Here is a 13799-nt window from a genome sequence, read left to right as displayed (position 1 = left end):
TCCTGATGTCTCCAGACATGGGATCGATGAGAACAGAGACTCCTGGAGGGTTTGCTGCCACCACACCATACAACTGCCCGAGTTCCTAAGTGGCCTCCCCATGGAACAGGGCAGGGAGCTGGGCCACAGGCTCCAGTGTCACATGAGTCACTATGCTGAGGCAGGCACTGCTCCTCGAGGGAGCAGAGCGAATACTCAGCAGAGATGGTGCCCCAGGCCTGGGTCCTCCCAAGTGTGAAGTGAGCGGCTCAGAGCCTCTCAGGGCAGGCCAACTTCCTGCACCAGAGGTCTCAGACGGCAAGGACAGTCTTGGTTCGGTTAAGCAACAGTAGCAGATGACCACAAGGGGGTACCTGGAGAGATGGCTCTTGGAGACACCTGACCCCTGCCCTGCAAAGATGGGACTGAAGGAAGTCCTCCGGGCCAGGAAGACCCTACCAAATATCATGAAAGCTCCAGGAACCCAGCCACTGGTGATATTCAGGTCGTGAGGGCCAGCAGTGCCACCTTGGTAAATCAGCCCTGTTGGGACCACCCCAGTGGAGTTCCTGGAGGGGCAAGTGGAGGAAAGGGGCAGACACCTCTGGACTGACAGTGGTACCAGCCAGGTCACCCCAGAACCCCTCGACTTGGAGTCAAGTTCTCTTCTGCTTGAGAGGCCCAAGCTCGTTGCCAGGCACCATACCTGGTCCCTGCTAAGCAAAAACCTACCTCCACCCCCCACCACCGAAAGCACTGCCACAGGACCCCTCTGATATAAATGATCCCTTTTATTGTAAGTAATGCGCAACACTGGCCTGGCTTTGCACTGCAAGCCCTCGGTCAAGATATAGTCAAATAACTATGGCTGCAGGTTCCACAGTTCCACAATAACCATGGCTGCACAATCCACAATTCAGACACAGACATAGAGCTGGGGTGGGTGGGAGGGGCAGGAGGGTGGCAGAGTGCGGACTGTCCCCAGCCCTGGCCTCTCAATGCGGAGTTGGCCCAGGCAGACACACCCCATGGAATGATGAGAAAGTGACAGCACAGCCCCTTCCCACAGCAAGCCTGGGGCTGCCAGGAAACTGCCCTTCAGAACCTTTGGGCCCAGGTCACCCTGAAGCCCCACAACTTTTTATCTGGATTAGTTATTTAAAAACAATAAATTAAGCAACAACTTGGTCCTGAGGATGCTGAGCCAGCATGTCCACAGTTTTTGGCACAAAAAAAATTAGAGTCTGTTTTGCTTTTTTGGAGTGCAGGGTTTGTTGGCTTGTCTTCAAATTCATTTTCAAAACATTCCCAGTGAGGTAAGACCCCAGGGGGTGGAGCTCTGTAAGACCCTGAACCTGGGACGCACAGTCAAGTCAGCCAGCACCATGCTCTGTATCCTCTTGGGGAACAGGGACTGGGGATGGGGGTGCGGGCCAGGAAGAGTATGCAGCCACCAAGATGGGGTCGTAGAGGCCGAGCTGCCACACAGCAGCTTTGGTCGAGATGAGGGCCGGGCCCCACCCTGGGCAAGGGCCGAGGTGGAAGCAGGAGCCTATGCTGTCTTCAGAGGGCAGTGTGGGATACAGGGGCTCATAGAGCCCCTGGGAGAAAAGGGATGGACACAGGAGGGTCCAGGCCCAACTGGCGCATGCGACACACACTTCTGCAAAACCAGCTGCTTTCATTTTCTCTTCTCTCTCTCGAGGCGTCCATCACCTGTAACAGTCTAGAATTGATATATATAAAAACCATCAAATATGATCTGAGATATAAATTAACAAGTACAAGGCCTCACATTACATGATGTGAAAAGGCTAAAAACAGCGATAGAAACTACATTCATAAAAGTGCATCGTCAACATACAACGAAGGCTTTGGCTTGTTCTGTGCCCGTGGGGATGTAGGTATGGCTGGCAGGGCTGCCTGGCACTAATCCCCAGCTCCCTGGAGATGCCCATCCCTGGGCACTGGCTTTTTTTTTTTTTTTTTTTCCTTTAATAACAACTCCCAAGGAAACTGGGTGTTGAGAGGGAGGAGCTCTAGCAATAGGCACATTTTGGAGGGGAGGGGCCGGAAGAAAGGACCAGCGCCCAGGCTGAGGTAAATATGGCCAACTCTAAGCTGCTTGGAGATGCTGTTTCCCCAACCCCTGCTGCCACTCCCCCACCAGGGGAGGAGCTACAAGGGAAAGGGGCTGAGACCTCAAGGGGATGGACAAGGCTGGCTGAGGAAGAACAGAGCTGGCGGTTTTGGACACAGCTGGTGGTAGCACATGGGCTTTCCCTTCTACCAGACGGAGTGGGCTCTGGCCTAGCAGGTCACGACTCAGGCAGCCTGAGACACCTCCTCGGGCTCTCTAGGATCAGGGCACCAGCCGGGCCAGATGCCCCCACCGTGTCGTCCATCTCCCCTTCTGCTCCAGTGGGGAACAAAGGCTGGGCCACGAGCACAAAGGCCACAACCTTCAGCTCTTTCCAATGCAGCCTAGGCCCAAGCCCACAGCAGGGGTACTCAGAGCCCAGAGGGCACACACAGTCTCCAGTTTAGAAACTGGGTACAGCATAAGAGTGACTCCAACTTGTAAAACAGAGACAACTGCATTGACAAAACTGGATCCCCCCTCAGTGGCAGCAGTTCCACATCGTGGGCCCCTGCCTGGGAGAGGCAGGGTCATGGCCACAGGCAGGACAGGCTCCTCCTTCCCTGAATAAGGCAGCATGACATTTGCTTCATTCATCTTTGGTAAAGGACAGGACTGGCAGAGCCAACCTGGGGCTCTGGGGGACGGCAGCCTGGGCCTCTGCCTGCCACTGCTAGCGAGTGCTGGCCTTTCCCTCAGGCTTGAGGGAGCTCATCCAGCCCAGAGACGCCCTGGTGGTCTCCAGACATTGGAAGGAAAAACAAAATAACACTTTGAATGAAAATAACACTCTTCATACCCTGGCGTCAGTCTCGTGCCCCCAGACCCTCTGGGCTTCGGTGCCAATTGCAGTGTCAGGACACATCCCCGAGGGTGGGGCCCACGGCCGCCTTGCACACTGTTCCCAGCCCCTACCCCTCCACGCTGAGCTCAGGACACTGGAGCTCCTGGATCTGACAGGCTGAGGGCTCCCAGTCCTGAGGCTGCAGCCACCCCACCCCGGCTCTGAGCCCCAGTGGCGGAAGGGACACAGACCGACGCGGGCTGGGCTGCCACTCCATGGTCCACAGCCTTGCCTGGGAGAAGCAGCAACTTCACTGAGCCCAGCAGCAGCCCCCTGCCATGCAGCAAAGGGCGACCGGCAGCTGTGTGGCCGTGAGAGCTCAGTACATGAGCTGTGCAAAGTGGTGTGTGAGCAGCTCCTCAGCTGAAGGTCTCTGGCGAGCCTCCACAAAAATGCGCCTCAGGAAGTCCCGGCCATGTTCAGAGATGTGGGAGGGCAGCTGAGGATTGGTGGGCTGGGTGGCAATCTTGAAGATGGCGGCCATAGCTTCATACTCTGCCCACGGAGGTTTCTCTGTCAGCATCTCCACCACAGTGCAGCCTAGGCTCCTGGAAAGAGAGAACCCCGTGTCACCCCTCAGCCAGCCCTGGACTCCCAGCTGTCCTGCCCACCACTGCAGAAGGAGGCGACTTTCTCAGAGCATGCTGAGGTGCAGGACAGGCCAAGCTGAGGGATACCTCAGCTTGGATGCCTGTCCACGTGGGCCTCAAGGACCTACACTCACCACACACCTGGGTACTTCTTGAAATTGGGAAAAAGAGAATCACTTAGCCTTGACAGAAATAACTCTACAATAACTGTATTAGCTACCCATAGCTGCTCTTAACAAATGACCACAAACTTAGAGGCAGGAAAACACCACAAATGTATCATCTTACAGTTCTGAAGGTCAGAGGTCTAAAATCAGTCTCACAGGGCTAAAGTCAAGGTGGCGGCAGGGCTGGTTCCTGTCAGAGGCTCTGAAGGGAGAACCTGTTTCCTTGCCTTTCCTGGGTTCTAGAGGCCACCTGCATTTTGTGGCTCATGGTCCCCTCCTTGTATTACTCCAACCTCTTGCTTTCATCGTCTCACCTCCTATTAGCCACTCTGACCTGTTGAGACCCTTCTGTAAGGACCCTTAATCCAGGATAATCCATCCATCTCAAAACCCTTAACCTAATCCTATCTGCAAAGGCCCTTTGCTATATACAATCACATTTACAGATCCAGGGATTAGGCAGTGGACATCTTTGGGGGGCCATTATTCAGCCCACAATAGCTTTCCAAGGGGAGAAGCTCTCACGACTTAGGGGCCATTTCAGAGGATAGACACAAGGTTATGTCGAGCAAGTGCAAACTGTCTTGAGTGCTAGGAGAAGGGACAGAAGCCTGCTCCTGTTGAGAAACTGGTCCAGGCCTTCAGGCCTTCAGAGTGGATCCTGCTTCCTTAAGAGATTTAGCAAACATGAGGGATGTTTTCCATGGCCTAAGTTCCCAGCTCTAATGGGAGTGTGCTTTGAGCACCACCCATCTGGTGTGTGTGCTACTGCACCCAACAATAAATACCCTTGCACACACTGCAGCCTAGGCCCTGGGCACACTCCCTCCTGCCACACCACAAAGTCCCCAGGGTGTGTTTCTAATGGAGGGCCACTATGGCCTGGGTGGAAGAAGGGGTTCTGCATGTCCCAGTGCTCACCACACGTCTGCTTTCCTTCCATAGCCCTCGCCGCTGATCACCTCAGGGCTCATCCAGTAGGGTGTGCCAGTGACGGAGCGCATGCCCGTCCCCGACATACAGATCGTCTGCAGGCGTTTGCTGGCCCCAAAGTCCCCCAGCTTTACATTCCCAGCAGAGTCTCGGAGGATGTTGGCTCCTGAGGCATGAAAGGGCAGAGGCTGCAACCCTGGACCCTCTTGCATTTTCTCCCATCCTCCCCACCCCCAGGGCACTGAGAGCTGCTGGAGAGGGCAGGGCTACCACTGAATTACACATGAACTGCAAAGGGCAAAGGATTTAGCAAAGGGGAGTTTCAGATCTACCACACAAAATGACCATCTCCAAGGCCAACATGTAGAGGGAACTTGGCAATATTCTCTCATATTGCTCAACCAATCTTCTCACCAGTTCCTCAAGGAAACAATTGGGGTCTCACTTTTCAGAAAGTTCAGAATGGTTAAGTTATTGGCCCCTGCAGGCACTCAATGGTAGACTTGAACCCAGGTCCTGGGGACTCCATGTATCCTGGCCCTGCTCACCCTTAATGTCCCGGTGAACAATCATGTTGCTGTGCAGGTAGGACATGCCCTCCAGGATCTGCCGCGTGTACTTTCGGGTCACGCTCTCTGTCAGAGCACCGTAAGCCTTCAGCTGGTCTTTCACCGAGCCCTGGCAGCCACAAGAAGTCAGAGGAGTCCCCTCAGGGGAGGGCTGGTGGAGAGGCAAGCCCATTCCAGCCCCCAGCATGGCAGCAAAGGAGTGATTTGTTCAATTCCTGTTTGGCTGGGCAGGGCATTTTGCCAGCAGCTGTCAGGCAGTTTGGAAAAGAGAGTACCACAAGTCCTTCTCAAGCAGCGCGCCACCCAAATCCAGGAGCAGGGAGGCCTCTCTGCTCCAGATGAAGGCTGCATTTACTGGACAGTGGGCCAGCCCTGCATGCCTCGGGGGAGGGCTGGACCTAGGACAGCTGACATCTCATACTCCCACTGCAACCTGAGGTGGGGCCCTCCTGACTCCAAGTCCCACCATCACCTCACTTTGCTCCTCTGGGCCTCTGGAGCCTCAGGTGTTCAAACTCCTATCCAAGGTGACCCCTCTTCTGCAGGCCCCAGCCCCCAGTTCAGGCCCTCTTTTGTGTGTGTCTCACATGCATTCAAGGGGCACATACCCCTGGCATGTACTCCATGAAGATGGTCAGGGTCTTCTCAGCGCGGTCCCGCAGACAGCCATAGTACTGCACGATGCGTTCATGCTGCAAGTTCTTTAGCAACTGGATCTCGCACTCCAGAGCACTCACCTCCTAGGGGAAGGGTCAGTGGTCGCCTCAGCTCTCAGGGCCCTAGTTCTGCCCGCCTGGGTTCAGCTCAGCTTGCCCTAGTTAGTGGCCTCACAGGGGTCTGCCTTGGGAACCGCAGCTGGAGAAAAGGGGGACTCTCTTAACTGTCTAGCTCTCGGCCACAATGCTGGGCAGGCCTTGGGATGGTGGCACTCCCATGGGTGGAAGGAGGCAGGGAGGTGGGAGAAGGGGCTGTGGGTGCTTAGTTAAGGTAACTGCTGTTTGTCCACTCAACTTGAAGTATAAGCCACGTTGAAAGCTGACTGCAAAGACAGGCCATATGATTCCTCCTTTAGAGTTGGACCAAGTGAAGGAGCCCCACAGCTCCTTCCTGGGCTGAGGGCTGGAGAAGAGATACTTGTCTGGGGGAGGGAGTCCCCTCTGTGGCACAGGTCATCACCTCTCAGTTTGGGTTACTTGGTACTTTGGCATCAGCTTAGTTCCTTACACCCAATCCCTCCCCGCCAGGTGCTTGCTGCTCTTCAGACCACAGTCCTTTCACCCTGTGGCTGGGGCCAGGATGGACAGAAAGGGAGTTTGGGAAGAATGACAGAGAAAGCAACCTACAGCATCTCAAGCAACTACTCTGTGTTGTAAGACAGGCATTTTTGTTGAAAGGAGGGGTCTGGAAGTCAGACCACGGGGAAAGTGTACCTTGCTTGTCTCAGGACTGTCTGGATCAAATTGGACCTGCTTGGAAGCAAGTTCACGTCCTGTGTCCACGTCATAGCACAAATAGACCCTGCCGAAGGCACCCTGGCCCAGGAGCTTTCCCCGGCGCCAATTGATGGGGGCACTGGGAGCTACAGGAGAGCAGAAGGAAAGAGTTACTTTGTGTACATTATTTATGAATATCCCCCATTCATTCTCCAGGAACAGGGCCTCTGGCTCAGGCTCCCCCTCACCCAGCACCATCACATCATCTCTTAGTAGAGCATCTCCACCACAATCTGGAGCAAGCCCAGTGCCCTAGTCACTCGGACCTGAAGTCAGAGTCCTAAGAACAGAGGATTGGCTGAAGTCATGGTTAAATTGCTCTTCTGCATTGACCAAATACATTTCCTTCCAAAGCCCCTAAATAGCTTAATACGGCAGGGATGAAGGGTGTGCTCTTCCCTAGTTCAAACGTGGAAAAACTAAAGATCAGAGAGGAGAAGAGGCTTGTCACACAATAGTGGAGCCAGGCTTCAGGCACTCCAAGGCTTATCCCGTGTGGTGCATATGGGACAAAGCCACCACCTGCTGAGCCTAAGGGTCCCAGGGGCCCAGCTGTTATGCCCCCGTAGCTTGTCTGAGACCGCCTGGGCAGTCTCCTCCTAGCCAGGGACAGCTCCTCACACTTGGTTGGCACATTCCTCTCCTGCACAGAGAGGGCATTCTCGCTGTCTGCACTCCGCAGGCGCCCACGGGGGTCCAGGTACTGCACAGCCAGACCCATGTTCTCGCCATTTGTGCTCAGGGAGCGGCTGGAGGGCACCAGGGTGAACAAGTTGCCTTGATGACGCCGTATTCGGGGAAATGTTCTTCTGCCTGAAAGGGTGCAAGGGCCAGAGTAGAGCAAGTCACACCCCGGGCTACGAGGCGGAATGTACAAACCAGGTCTGAGACACCCCGGGCTACAAGGTGGAATGTACAAACCAGGTCTCAGCCAGAAGTGATAGATAATACCAGCTCCAGCCCATCCTGTCCGCACTCCCACCTGCCTCATTCCACAGAGGCTGCTGTCCCAAGCACTCCAAGAATCAGGACAAAAGCAGAAATTAGGAAGTAGTCTGGTTCAGGGAGATCTTGCCAAAGGGAAGGTGTATGGCTGGCCGACAGGCTCCCAATTGCTTGCAAGGCCAAGCCACACCCGAAGGCACTGATTTCCTTGTATCCTACTCCTTACCCCTCTGCAGGGCCCAGGCCACCTGCTGCTGTGGGGCAGAAGAGGGCATGGGAGAGATGGTGCCCCTGGAGCACACCACTGGCTTCAACCAAGGTCAGAGTTCCCAGTGGCAACATCTGGTCTACAAATACTATCTTCCCTGTTTTTGTTTTTGTTTTTTTCCTGTCTCCCATGCCTCAAGTCTGGGCCACAATTCCTCAGGAATGAAGGAAAATACAGGCACCGCATGGACAAACCCACCCTCCTCATGGCGGCTTGTCCTTTCTTGAGGCAGCCAGCAGGGAGCAGGTGAAGAAGCACTCACCATCACTGTAGTCCTTGTGGTGCACAGACACGTGGTAGCGCCGGGGGTAGGTTCCACCTTTGACCCCTTTGTCATAAAGCTGAGTTTCCCGATCTGAGTAAGATAGGGGAATCACTGGCTTCTGGGTAGGTCAATGTGAGCCATTTAAGCCCCCAAGTCCCCAAGGCACCTGAGACCTCAAAGCAGCAAGCCCAAGGAGAGCTACTGACTCAGAACAGTTGAAGCAGAGCCACCTGAGGCCCCACCCAGACACCCTGCATTGCCCACCCAGGCTCTGTGGAACTCACCTGAGTATTCCTGTCTGTTGTCAGGGAAGCTCTGGGCACGGGACATTCGTGATTTCCGGAAGGATGGGCTGGAGAAAACAAAAAGAAAAAACAGACTCCCGCACACTTCCACAGCAACCCAGCAGGGCGTCCAGGCAGTCTCCCTTTCTAACCCCTGCCACAGCATGAGGTGGGGGAAGCAGATTTTGCGGGAAACAGCCCTTTTCTGAGCCCAGCTCCTGCTTTCTCCACCCTCCCTTCACTAGTCTGTGACCCAAATCTGACAGCACCATGAGTGGTAAATCTCCCCCATCGGACTCACTCCAGCCTGGCTGCACAGCCCTCTCCCTCCTCGGCCTTTCTTCCCACCTCTGTAACAGGCAAAGAGCTCCAAGAGAATCCTTTGCCCAGGGCAGTAATAAAAACAGCCACAGCATCATCACTGATAGGATGCTGCTTTCTTACCTATTTTCTAAAGTGAGCTTTTTCTCATTTAATCCTCAGAACGCTGTGAGGTAGCAAATACACCATATAATAAAAATAACATAATAGCAGATCCACTTGTTGAGCAGCTAGGCTGTTTCTGTCTTCACAGACACCCCTACAGATTAGGCACACACAGTCCTATTTATATGCTCAAACACAGAGCTAGGAAGACAGGGCCAGACTGTTTTTTTTTTTTTTTTTTTGAGACAGTCTCGCTCTGCTGCCAGGCTGGAGTGCAGCAGCATAATCTCAGCTCACTGCAACCTCTGCCTCGCGGGTTCAAGTGATTCTCTTGCCTCAGCCTCCCAAGTAGCTGGGACTACAGGCATGTGCCACTGGCCAGGATGGTCTCGATCTCTTGACCTTGTGATCCACCCGCCTCGGCCTCCCAAAGTGCTGGGATTACAGGCATGAGCCATCACGCCCAGCCCCAGACTTTTTTTTTTTTTTTAAGATGGAGTCTCGCTCTGTCACCCAGGCTGGAGTGCAGTGGCGCAATCTTGGCTCACTGCAACCTCCCTCTCCTGGGTTCGAGCTATTCTCCTGCCTCAGCCTCCTAAGTAGCTGGGATTACGGCACCTGCCACCACACCCAGCTATTTTTTTTTTTGTTTTTTTTTGTATTTTTTAGTAGAGACAGGGTTTCACTGTGTTGGCCAGGCTGGTCTCGAACTCCTGACCTCATGATCCGCCCACCTTGGCCACCCAAAGGGCTGGGATTACAGTCATGAGCCACCGCACCCGGCTTTTTTTTTTTTTTTTTTTTTTTGCAGTTTTAGTAGAGACGGGGTTTCGCTATGCTGGTCAGGCTGGTCTAAAACTCCTGACCTCAGGTGATCCGCCTGCCCCGGCTTCCCAAAGTGCTGGGATTACAGGCGTGAGCCACTGTGCCTCAAGGCCAGACTTTAAATCCAGGTCTATGACCCCAAAGTCTATGTTCTTGCTGCTAAACCAGGCATCTTTCTTTCACCTTAATCACCACCATCCCATTTTGGAGATGGGGAAATTCAGGAACAGAGAGGTTAAAAGACTTGTCTGAAGCCATTCAACTAATATTTGGTGGAGCTGGGACTGGATCTAGGTTTGTCTGGCTCCAGATCTCATGCCCTTTCCCAGATCCCATGAAGGGAAGATGAGAGCCCTGAGCCCAAGTCAGGCTGGACCTCAAGGAAGTAAGTCTAGGTCATTCACAATGAGAAGAAAACAAAGTACTGTAGGCACAGAGGAAAAAACCCAAGAATAGAGAGGCGGGTAAATTTAGCTATCTTTCCCAGCACCCACCTGAATGGCCCTTTCCCTTACACAAGAGTGCTTATTGGCCTTTTGCGGGGGCCACAGGTTTGAAACTCTCAAGGCAGTGGCACAAGGGGGCTGCCCCCTCATTTCCCAACTATTAGACCTTCTGTAGTCCTCCTCTCTCCCCTTTCCCCTCCAAAGCTTAGGAGATGATCCAAAGCCAGAGTCAATCCCTGTCTTGGCAGAGCCCTCAGTCTATGACAGCAAGCCCTGGCACTCTTGCCTGTGCCTTCTCACTCCCCTGGTTGGAAAGCAAGCCCCAAACAAGGCTACACGTTGGAAACCAAGTAACCATGACTGTATTCTATGATATCTAAAGGGAAGACAGTGCTCATCAGTGCTCAGGTCTATTAGGCAAGACAATGCAAATTTAGCCATAGTCACAATATCACTACCCAAATGAACAATTAATCAGTTACACAAAGTAAAAAAATCCCCAAACCTGCTCCATAGCCTCTGACCACAGTCCTAAGCCCAGACAGACGTGATCAAAAGTGCTCTTGGGCATAATGAGGCAGAGGCGAGGGAGTGGCAAGATCAATGCCAAGGCCTCTCCAAACATACCCTTGCGATTTGGTATGTAAAGGACACCACTTGTTTCCTCCCAAAGTGTAAGAAGAAGATATACACCAAGCAGGCGGCATGGTACACTAGGCATTCTGGATATTCTGTTTTTGGGTTTCAGTTTCTTACTCCACCAAAAACACTTGGAATAAAAAATGATGGTAAAACAACAGATGAGAATTCAGTTTTCCCCCTAAAACACTGACAGTCCACTCCTTCTCAGTTCAGATCACAGCAGTGAGGCCAAAAGTACGAGAGCGGCATATATTATATGGAAAGTCAAGACATGTAAAGCACTTAGAACAACAAAGCAAGTACTTAATAAATGAGCTGCTATTTTATGAGCTATTATTACATTCATTTAATTATGCCATCATAACATTCTCATGGTGTTTGGGAAATTAAGGAGAAGGCTTTTCCTAGAAGCATGATGTTTTAACCCTGGGCCTGCAGAGCTAACTCTTCTTCCTCAACCCATCAGTTCCAAAAATGCCTATGCATTACCCTCCAAACCACCCACAGTCCCATACCTGTCTGCTGACCTGTCCAAGGATTGGCAGCTTCCAGACAAGGAATTTTCTGCACTGCTCAGGGGATCCAGCATCTGTAAGGCAAGTCAAACAATGAAGCCACACCCCCAGCCCCAATTCCCCTCAGTGACCCAGGCTTTATGGCAAGGGCCAGCAAATGGGCCTTTTTGTCAAAATATGAAAGTGTCCTTTTTCTCCCCATGCAGTGAGAAGAATGGTTAGAAAGGTACCACCCTCCCCCTTAGTTTGAAAGGCAAGTTTCCAGGAGGGAGAAAAATGCTTGGCTGGCATCCCAAGGAGCTCTGGCAGGAGAGCAAAGCAGAGACTCTGCTTTTCTTGTTGGCATGTTCTTGGCTCATTAACACTGGAGCCTGGCGCTGGAGATGGTACTACCCTGCTGAGCCTTCCAGTGAGTTCGGGTGGGACCTTAATGCTTCTGTTTACACTCCATAATTTATAATTTACAAAGACAAGGATTGCCTCATTTCACAGATGTGCATTACAGGCCTAGAAAGGTTAGGAGACTTGTCTAAAGTCATAAAACTAGTTAGTGCACAGCTGATACCAGAACAAAAATGTCCCAGTTCCTGGTCCAATGCAGAGGTAATAGATATCTAAATATAATAAAATATTTCTCTGGCCCCTGGTCAAATGCAGCAACAAAAGGCCTTTGGAATCCCTTTTTCTCCAATCAATGTCCTGAAGGTCCTCCCTTTCATTTTCTCTGCACAAAAGTGGGGGTGGGGGTGGGGGTGGGGGTGGGGTCTTCAATTTCAGAATATTCATTATCTGAGCTCCAACATTAAACATCAAATAGGGGCCAGAGTTGGTGGCTCATGCCTATAATCCTAGCACTTTGGGAGCCCGAGAGGGAAGGATCACTTGCACTCAGGAGTTCAAGACCAGCCTAGGCAACATAGTGAGACCTTGTTTCTGTATAAATATTTTTTTAATTAATTAAAAAAAATTACATAGGGAAACAAAGTATCAGAATTATGAAAATTTACTAACGACCTCCATAAAATCAGTTTCCAACTCAAATATTTTTTTCCCATTTAATACTAGGGTCCATCCCCACCCATAATTCCAAATGCTTTAGATCATGTTGTCACACATGATTTTTAAAAATCTGCCAATCAAGGCAAATTAATTGCAAAGTAAAACTGCAAATGTTGCTAAAGATACAGGATGAAAACAACATGGGAGAGAATTGCTTTCAATCCATCAGATGCATATTTGGCAAATTTAGACCAGTTAACAGAAAAAGACAAAATGGACAAATAAATAACATGGCAGGTGTGGTGGAGGAAGAATACCAAAGATTCACAAGAGGCCTTGGGGGAAACTGCTGAGTCCTGTGAACTCTCTTGTAAAAAATGACGTTCTTTATGGTCAGAAGTCACGTAGGGAGTGAAGGACGTTACACTGTGCTAGCATTTTGTTGTTGTTGCTGTTGTTCGAGACAGGGTCTCATTCTGTCACCTAAGCTGGAGTGCAATTCACTGCAGCCTGGGCTCAAGTGATCCTCCCACCTCAGCCTCCCGAGTAGCTGGGACTATAAGCAGGTGTGCCACTATGCCCAGCTAATTAAATTTTTTTTTTTTTTAGAGACAGGGTCTTGCTATATTGCCCAGGCTGGTCTTTAACTCCTGACCTCAAGCAATCCTCCTGCCTTGGCCTCCCAAAGTGCTGGGATTACAGGTATGAGCCACTGCGACCAGACTGGCATAATTTTTGTTGGAAAAATTAGGCCAAAAAATTAACATGAATCATGCTTTGCTCATTCTAAAAATTAGACAGATACAATTATTGCTTAAACCTGATTAAAGAAAAAACAAAATAAACTTATCATACTTTCACTTTTCAGTAAAGTCACACTGGAATATTCTTGTATTACATACTATGCAGTGTTTGTTCCTGTTAAGTAGATTGATCTCAAATGGCCTGTTACCAGGAGCAATTCTCTTCAGCTAAAGAGGCAGGCGCTGGGGGAGGACCTTGGCAATCCCCAACCACTGCCTTCCTTGGCCTCTTTCTAAAAGTCTGTCCTCACTAGGAGTCAAATCCTCCCATGCCTTCCAGGGCCATGCAGGCAAAGTACAAAAGTGAAGGGGGCAGAGTAGAGGACCACGGTGAGGGACACAAACTGAGGGCAATCAAGCTCATCTGCAACCTCTGGGATTTTACACCCAAGTCACCCCTAGAACAGCTGATGTCCAGAAGTGCCCTGGTTAGAGAAACCAGAAAGGATGATCAGTAAAATGCCCAAAAAGGAAATCTGCAGCTAAAGGCACTCCAGGTCACTACTCCAAACATGAATTTATCTGGAAGGCAGGAGTATAGAAGGAAGAAGAGTACAAAGGGCTTCTCATAGCCTATATAGTTTGAATAATGAAAGAAAAATTACAAGAATCAGCTTTTTGTAAGATCTCCCATGTGACAGCACAGGCCCTTCTGTTAGACATTTT

At 51.3% G+C, this 13799-nt stretch overlaps 1 protein-coding gene across 5 annotated transcripts in view; it reads right to left on the bottom strand.

The window, feature by feature from the left end:
• Nucleotides 1-1951: 1951 nt before the first annotated feature.
• MAP3K3 (mitogen-activated protein kinase kinase kinase 3) overlaps nt 1952-13799 on the bottom strand; it is a 73651-nt gene continuing 61803 nt past the window's right edge. For 3 of the 5 annotated variants that reach the window (XM_002827696.6, XM_009251902.4, XM_054537248.2), the window contains 9 exons: nt 11332-11405; nt 8478-8545; nt 8191-8283; nt 7337-7528; nt 6653-6801; nt 5831-5962; nt 5202-5331; nt 4642-4819; nt 1952-3511 (listed from right to left, as the gene is read on the bottom strand). In XM_002827696.6, the coding sequence (XP_002827742.1) occupies nt 3283-3511; nt 4642-4819; nt 5202-5331; nt 5831-5962; nt 6653-6801; nt 7337-7528; nt 8191-8283; nt 8478-8545; nt 11332-11405 (1245 nt within the window). In that variant the 3' untranslated portion in view covers nt 1952-3282. The remainder of the gene's footprint in view (nt 3512-4641; nt 4820-5201; nt 5332-5830; nt 5963-6652; nt 6802-7336; nt 7529-8190; nt 8284-8477; nt 8546-11331; nt 11406-13799) is intronic. The other 2 variants (XM_009251903.4, XM_009251906.4) reach the window with 1 other exon arrangement.

Source organism: Pongo abelii, chromosome 19 (genome assembly GCF_028885655.2).
Source record: "Pongo abelii isolate AG06213 chromosome 19, NHGRI_mPonAbe1-v2.0_pri, whole genome shotgun sequence".
NCBI lineage: Eukaryota > Metazoa > Chordata > Mammalia > Primates > Hominidae > Pongo > Pongo abelii.
The sequence above is the reverse complement of the archived record's forward strand: the minus strand, read 5'-3'. Positions and strand labels throughout refer to the sequence as shown.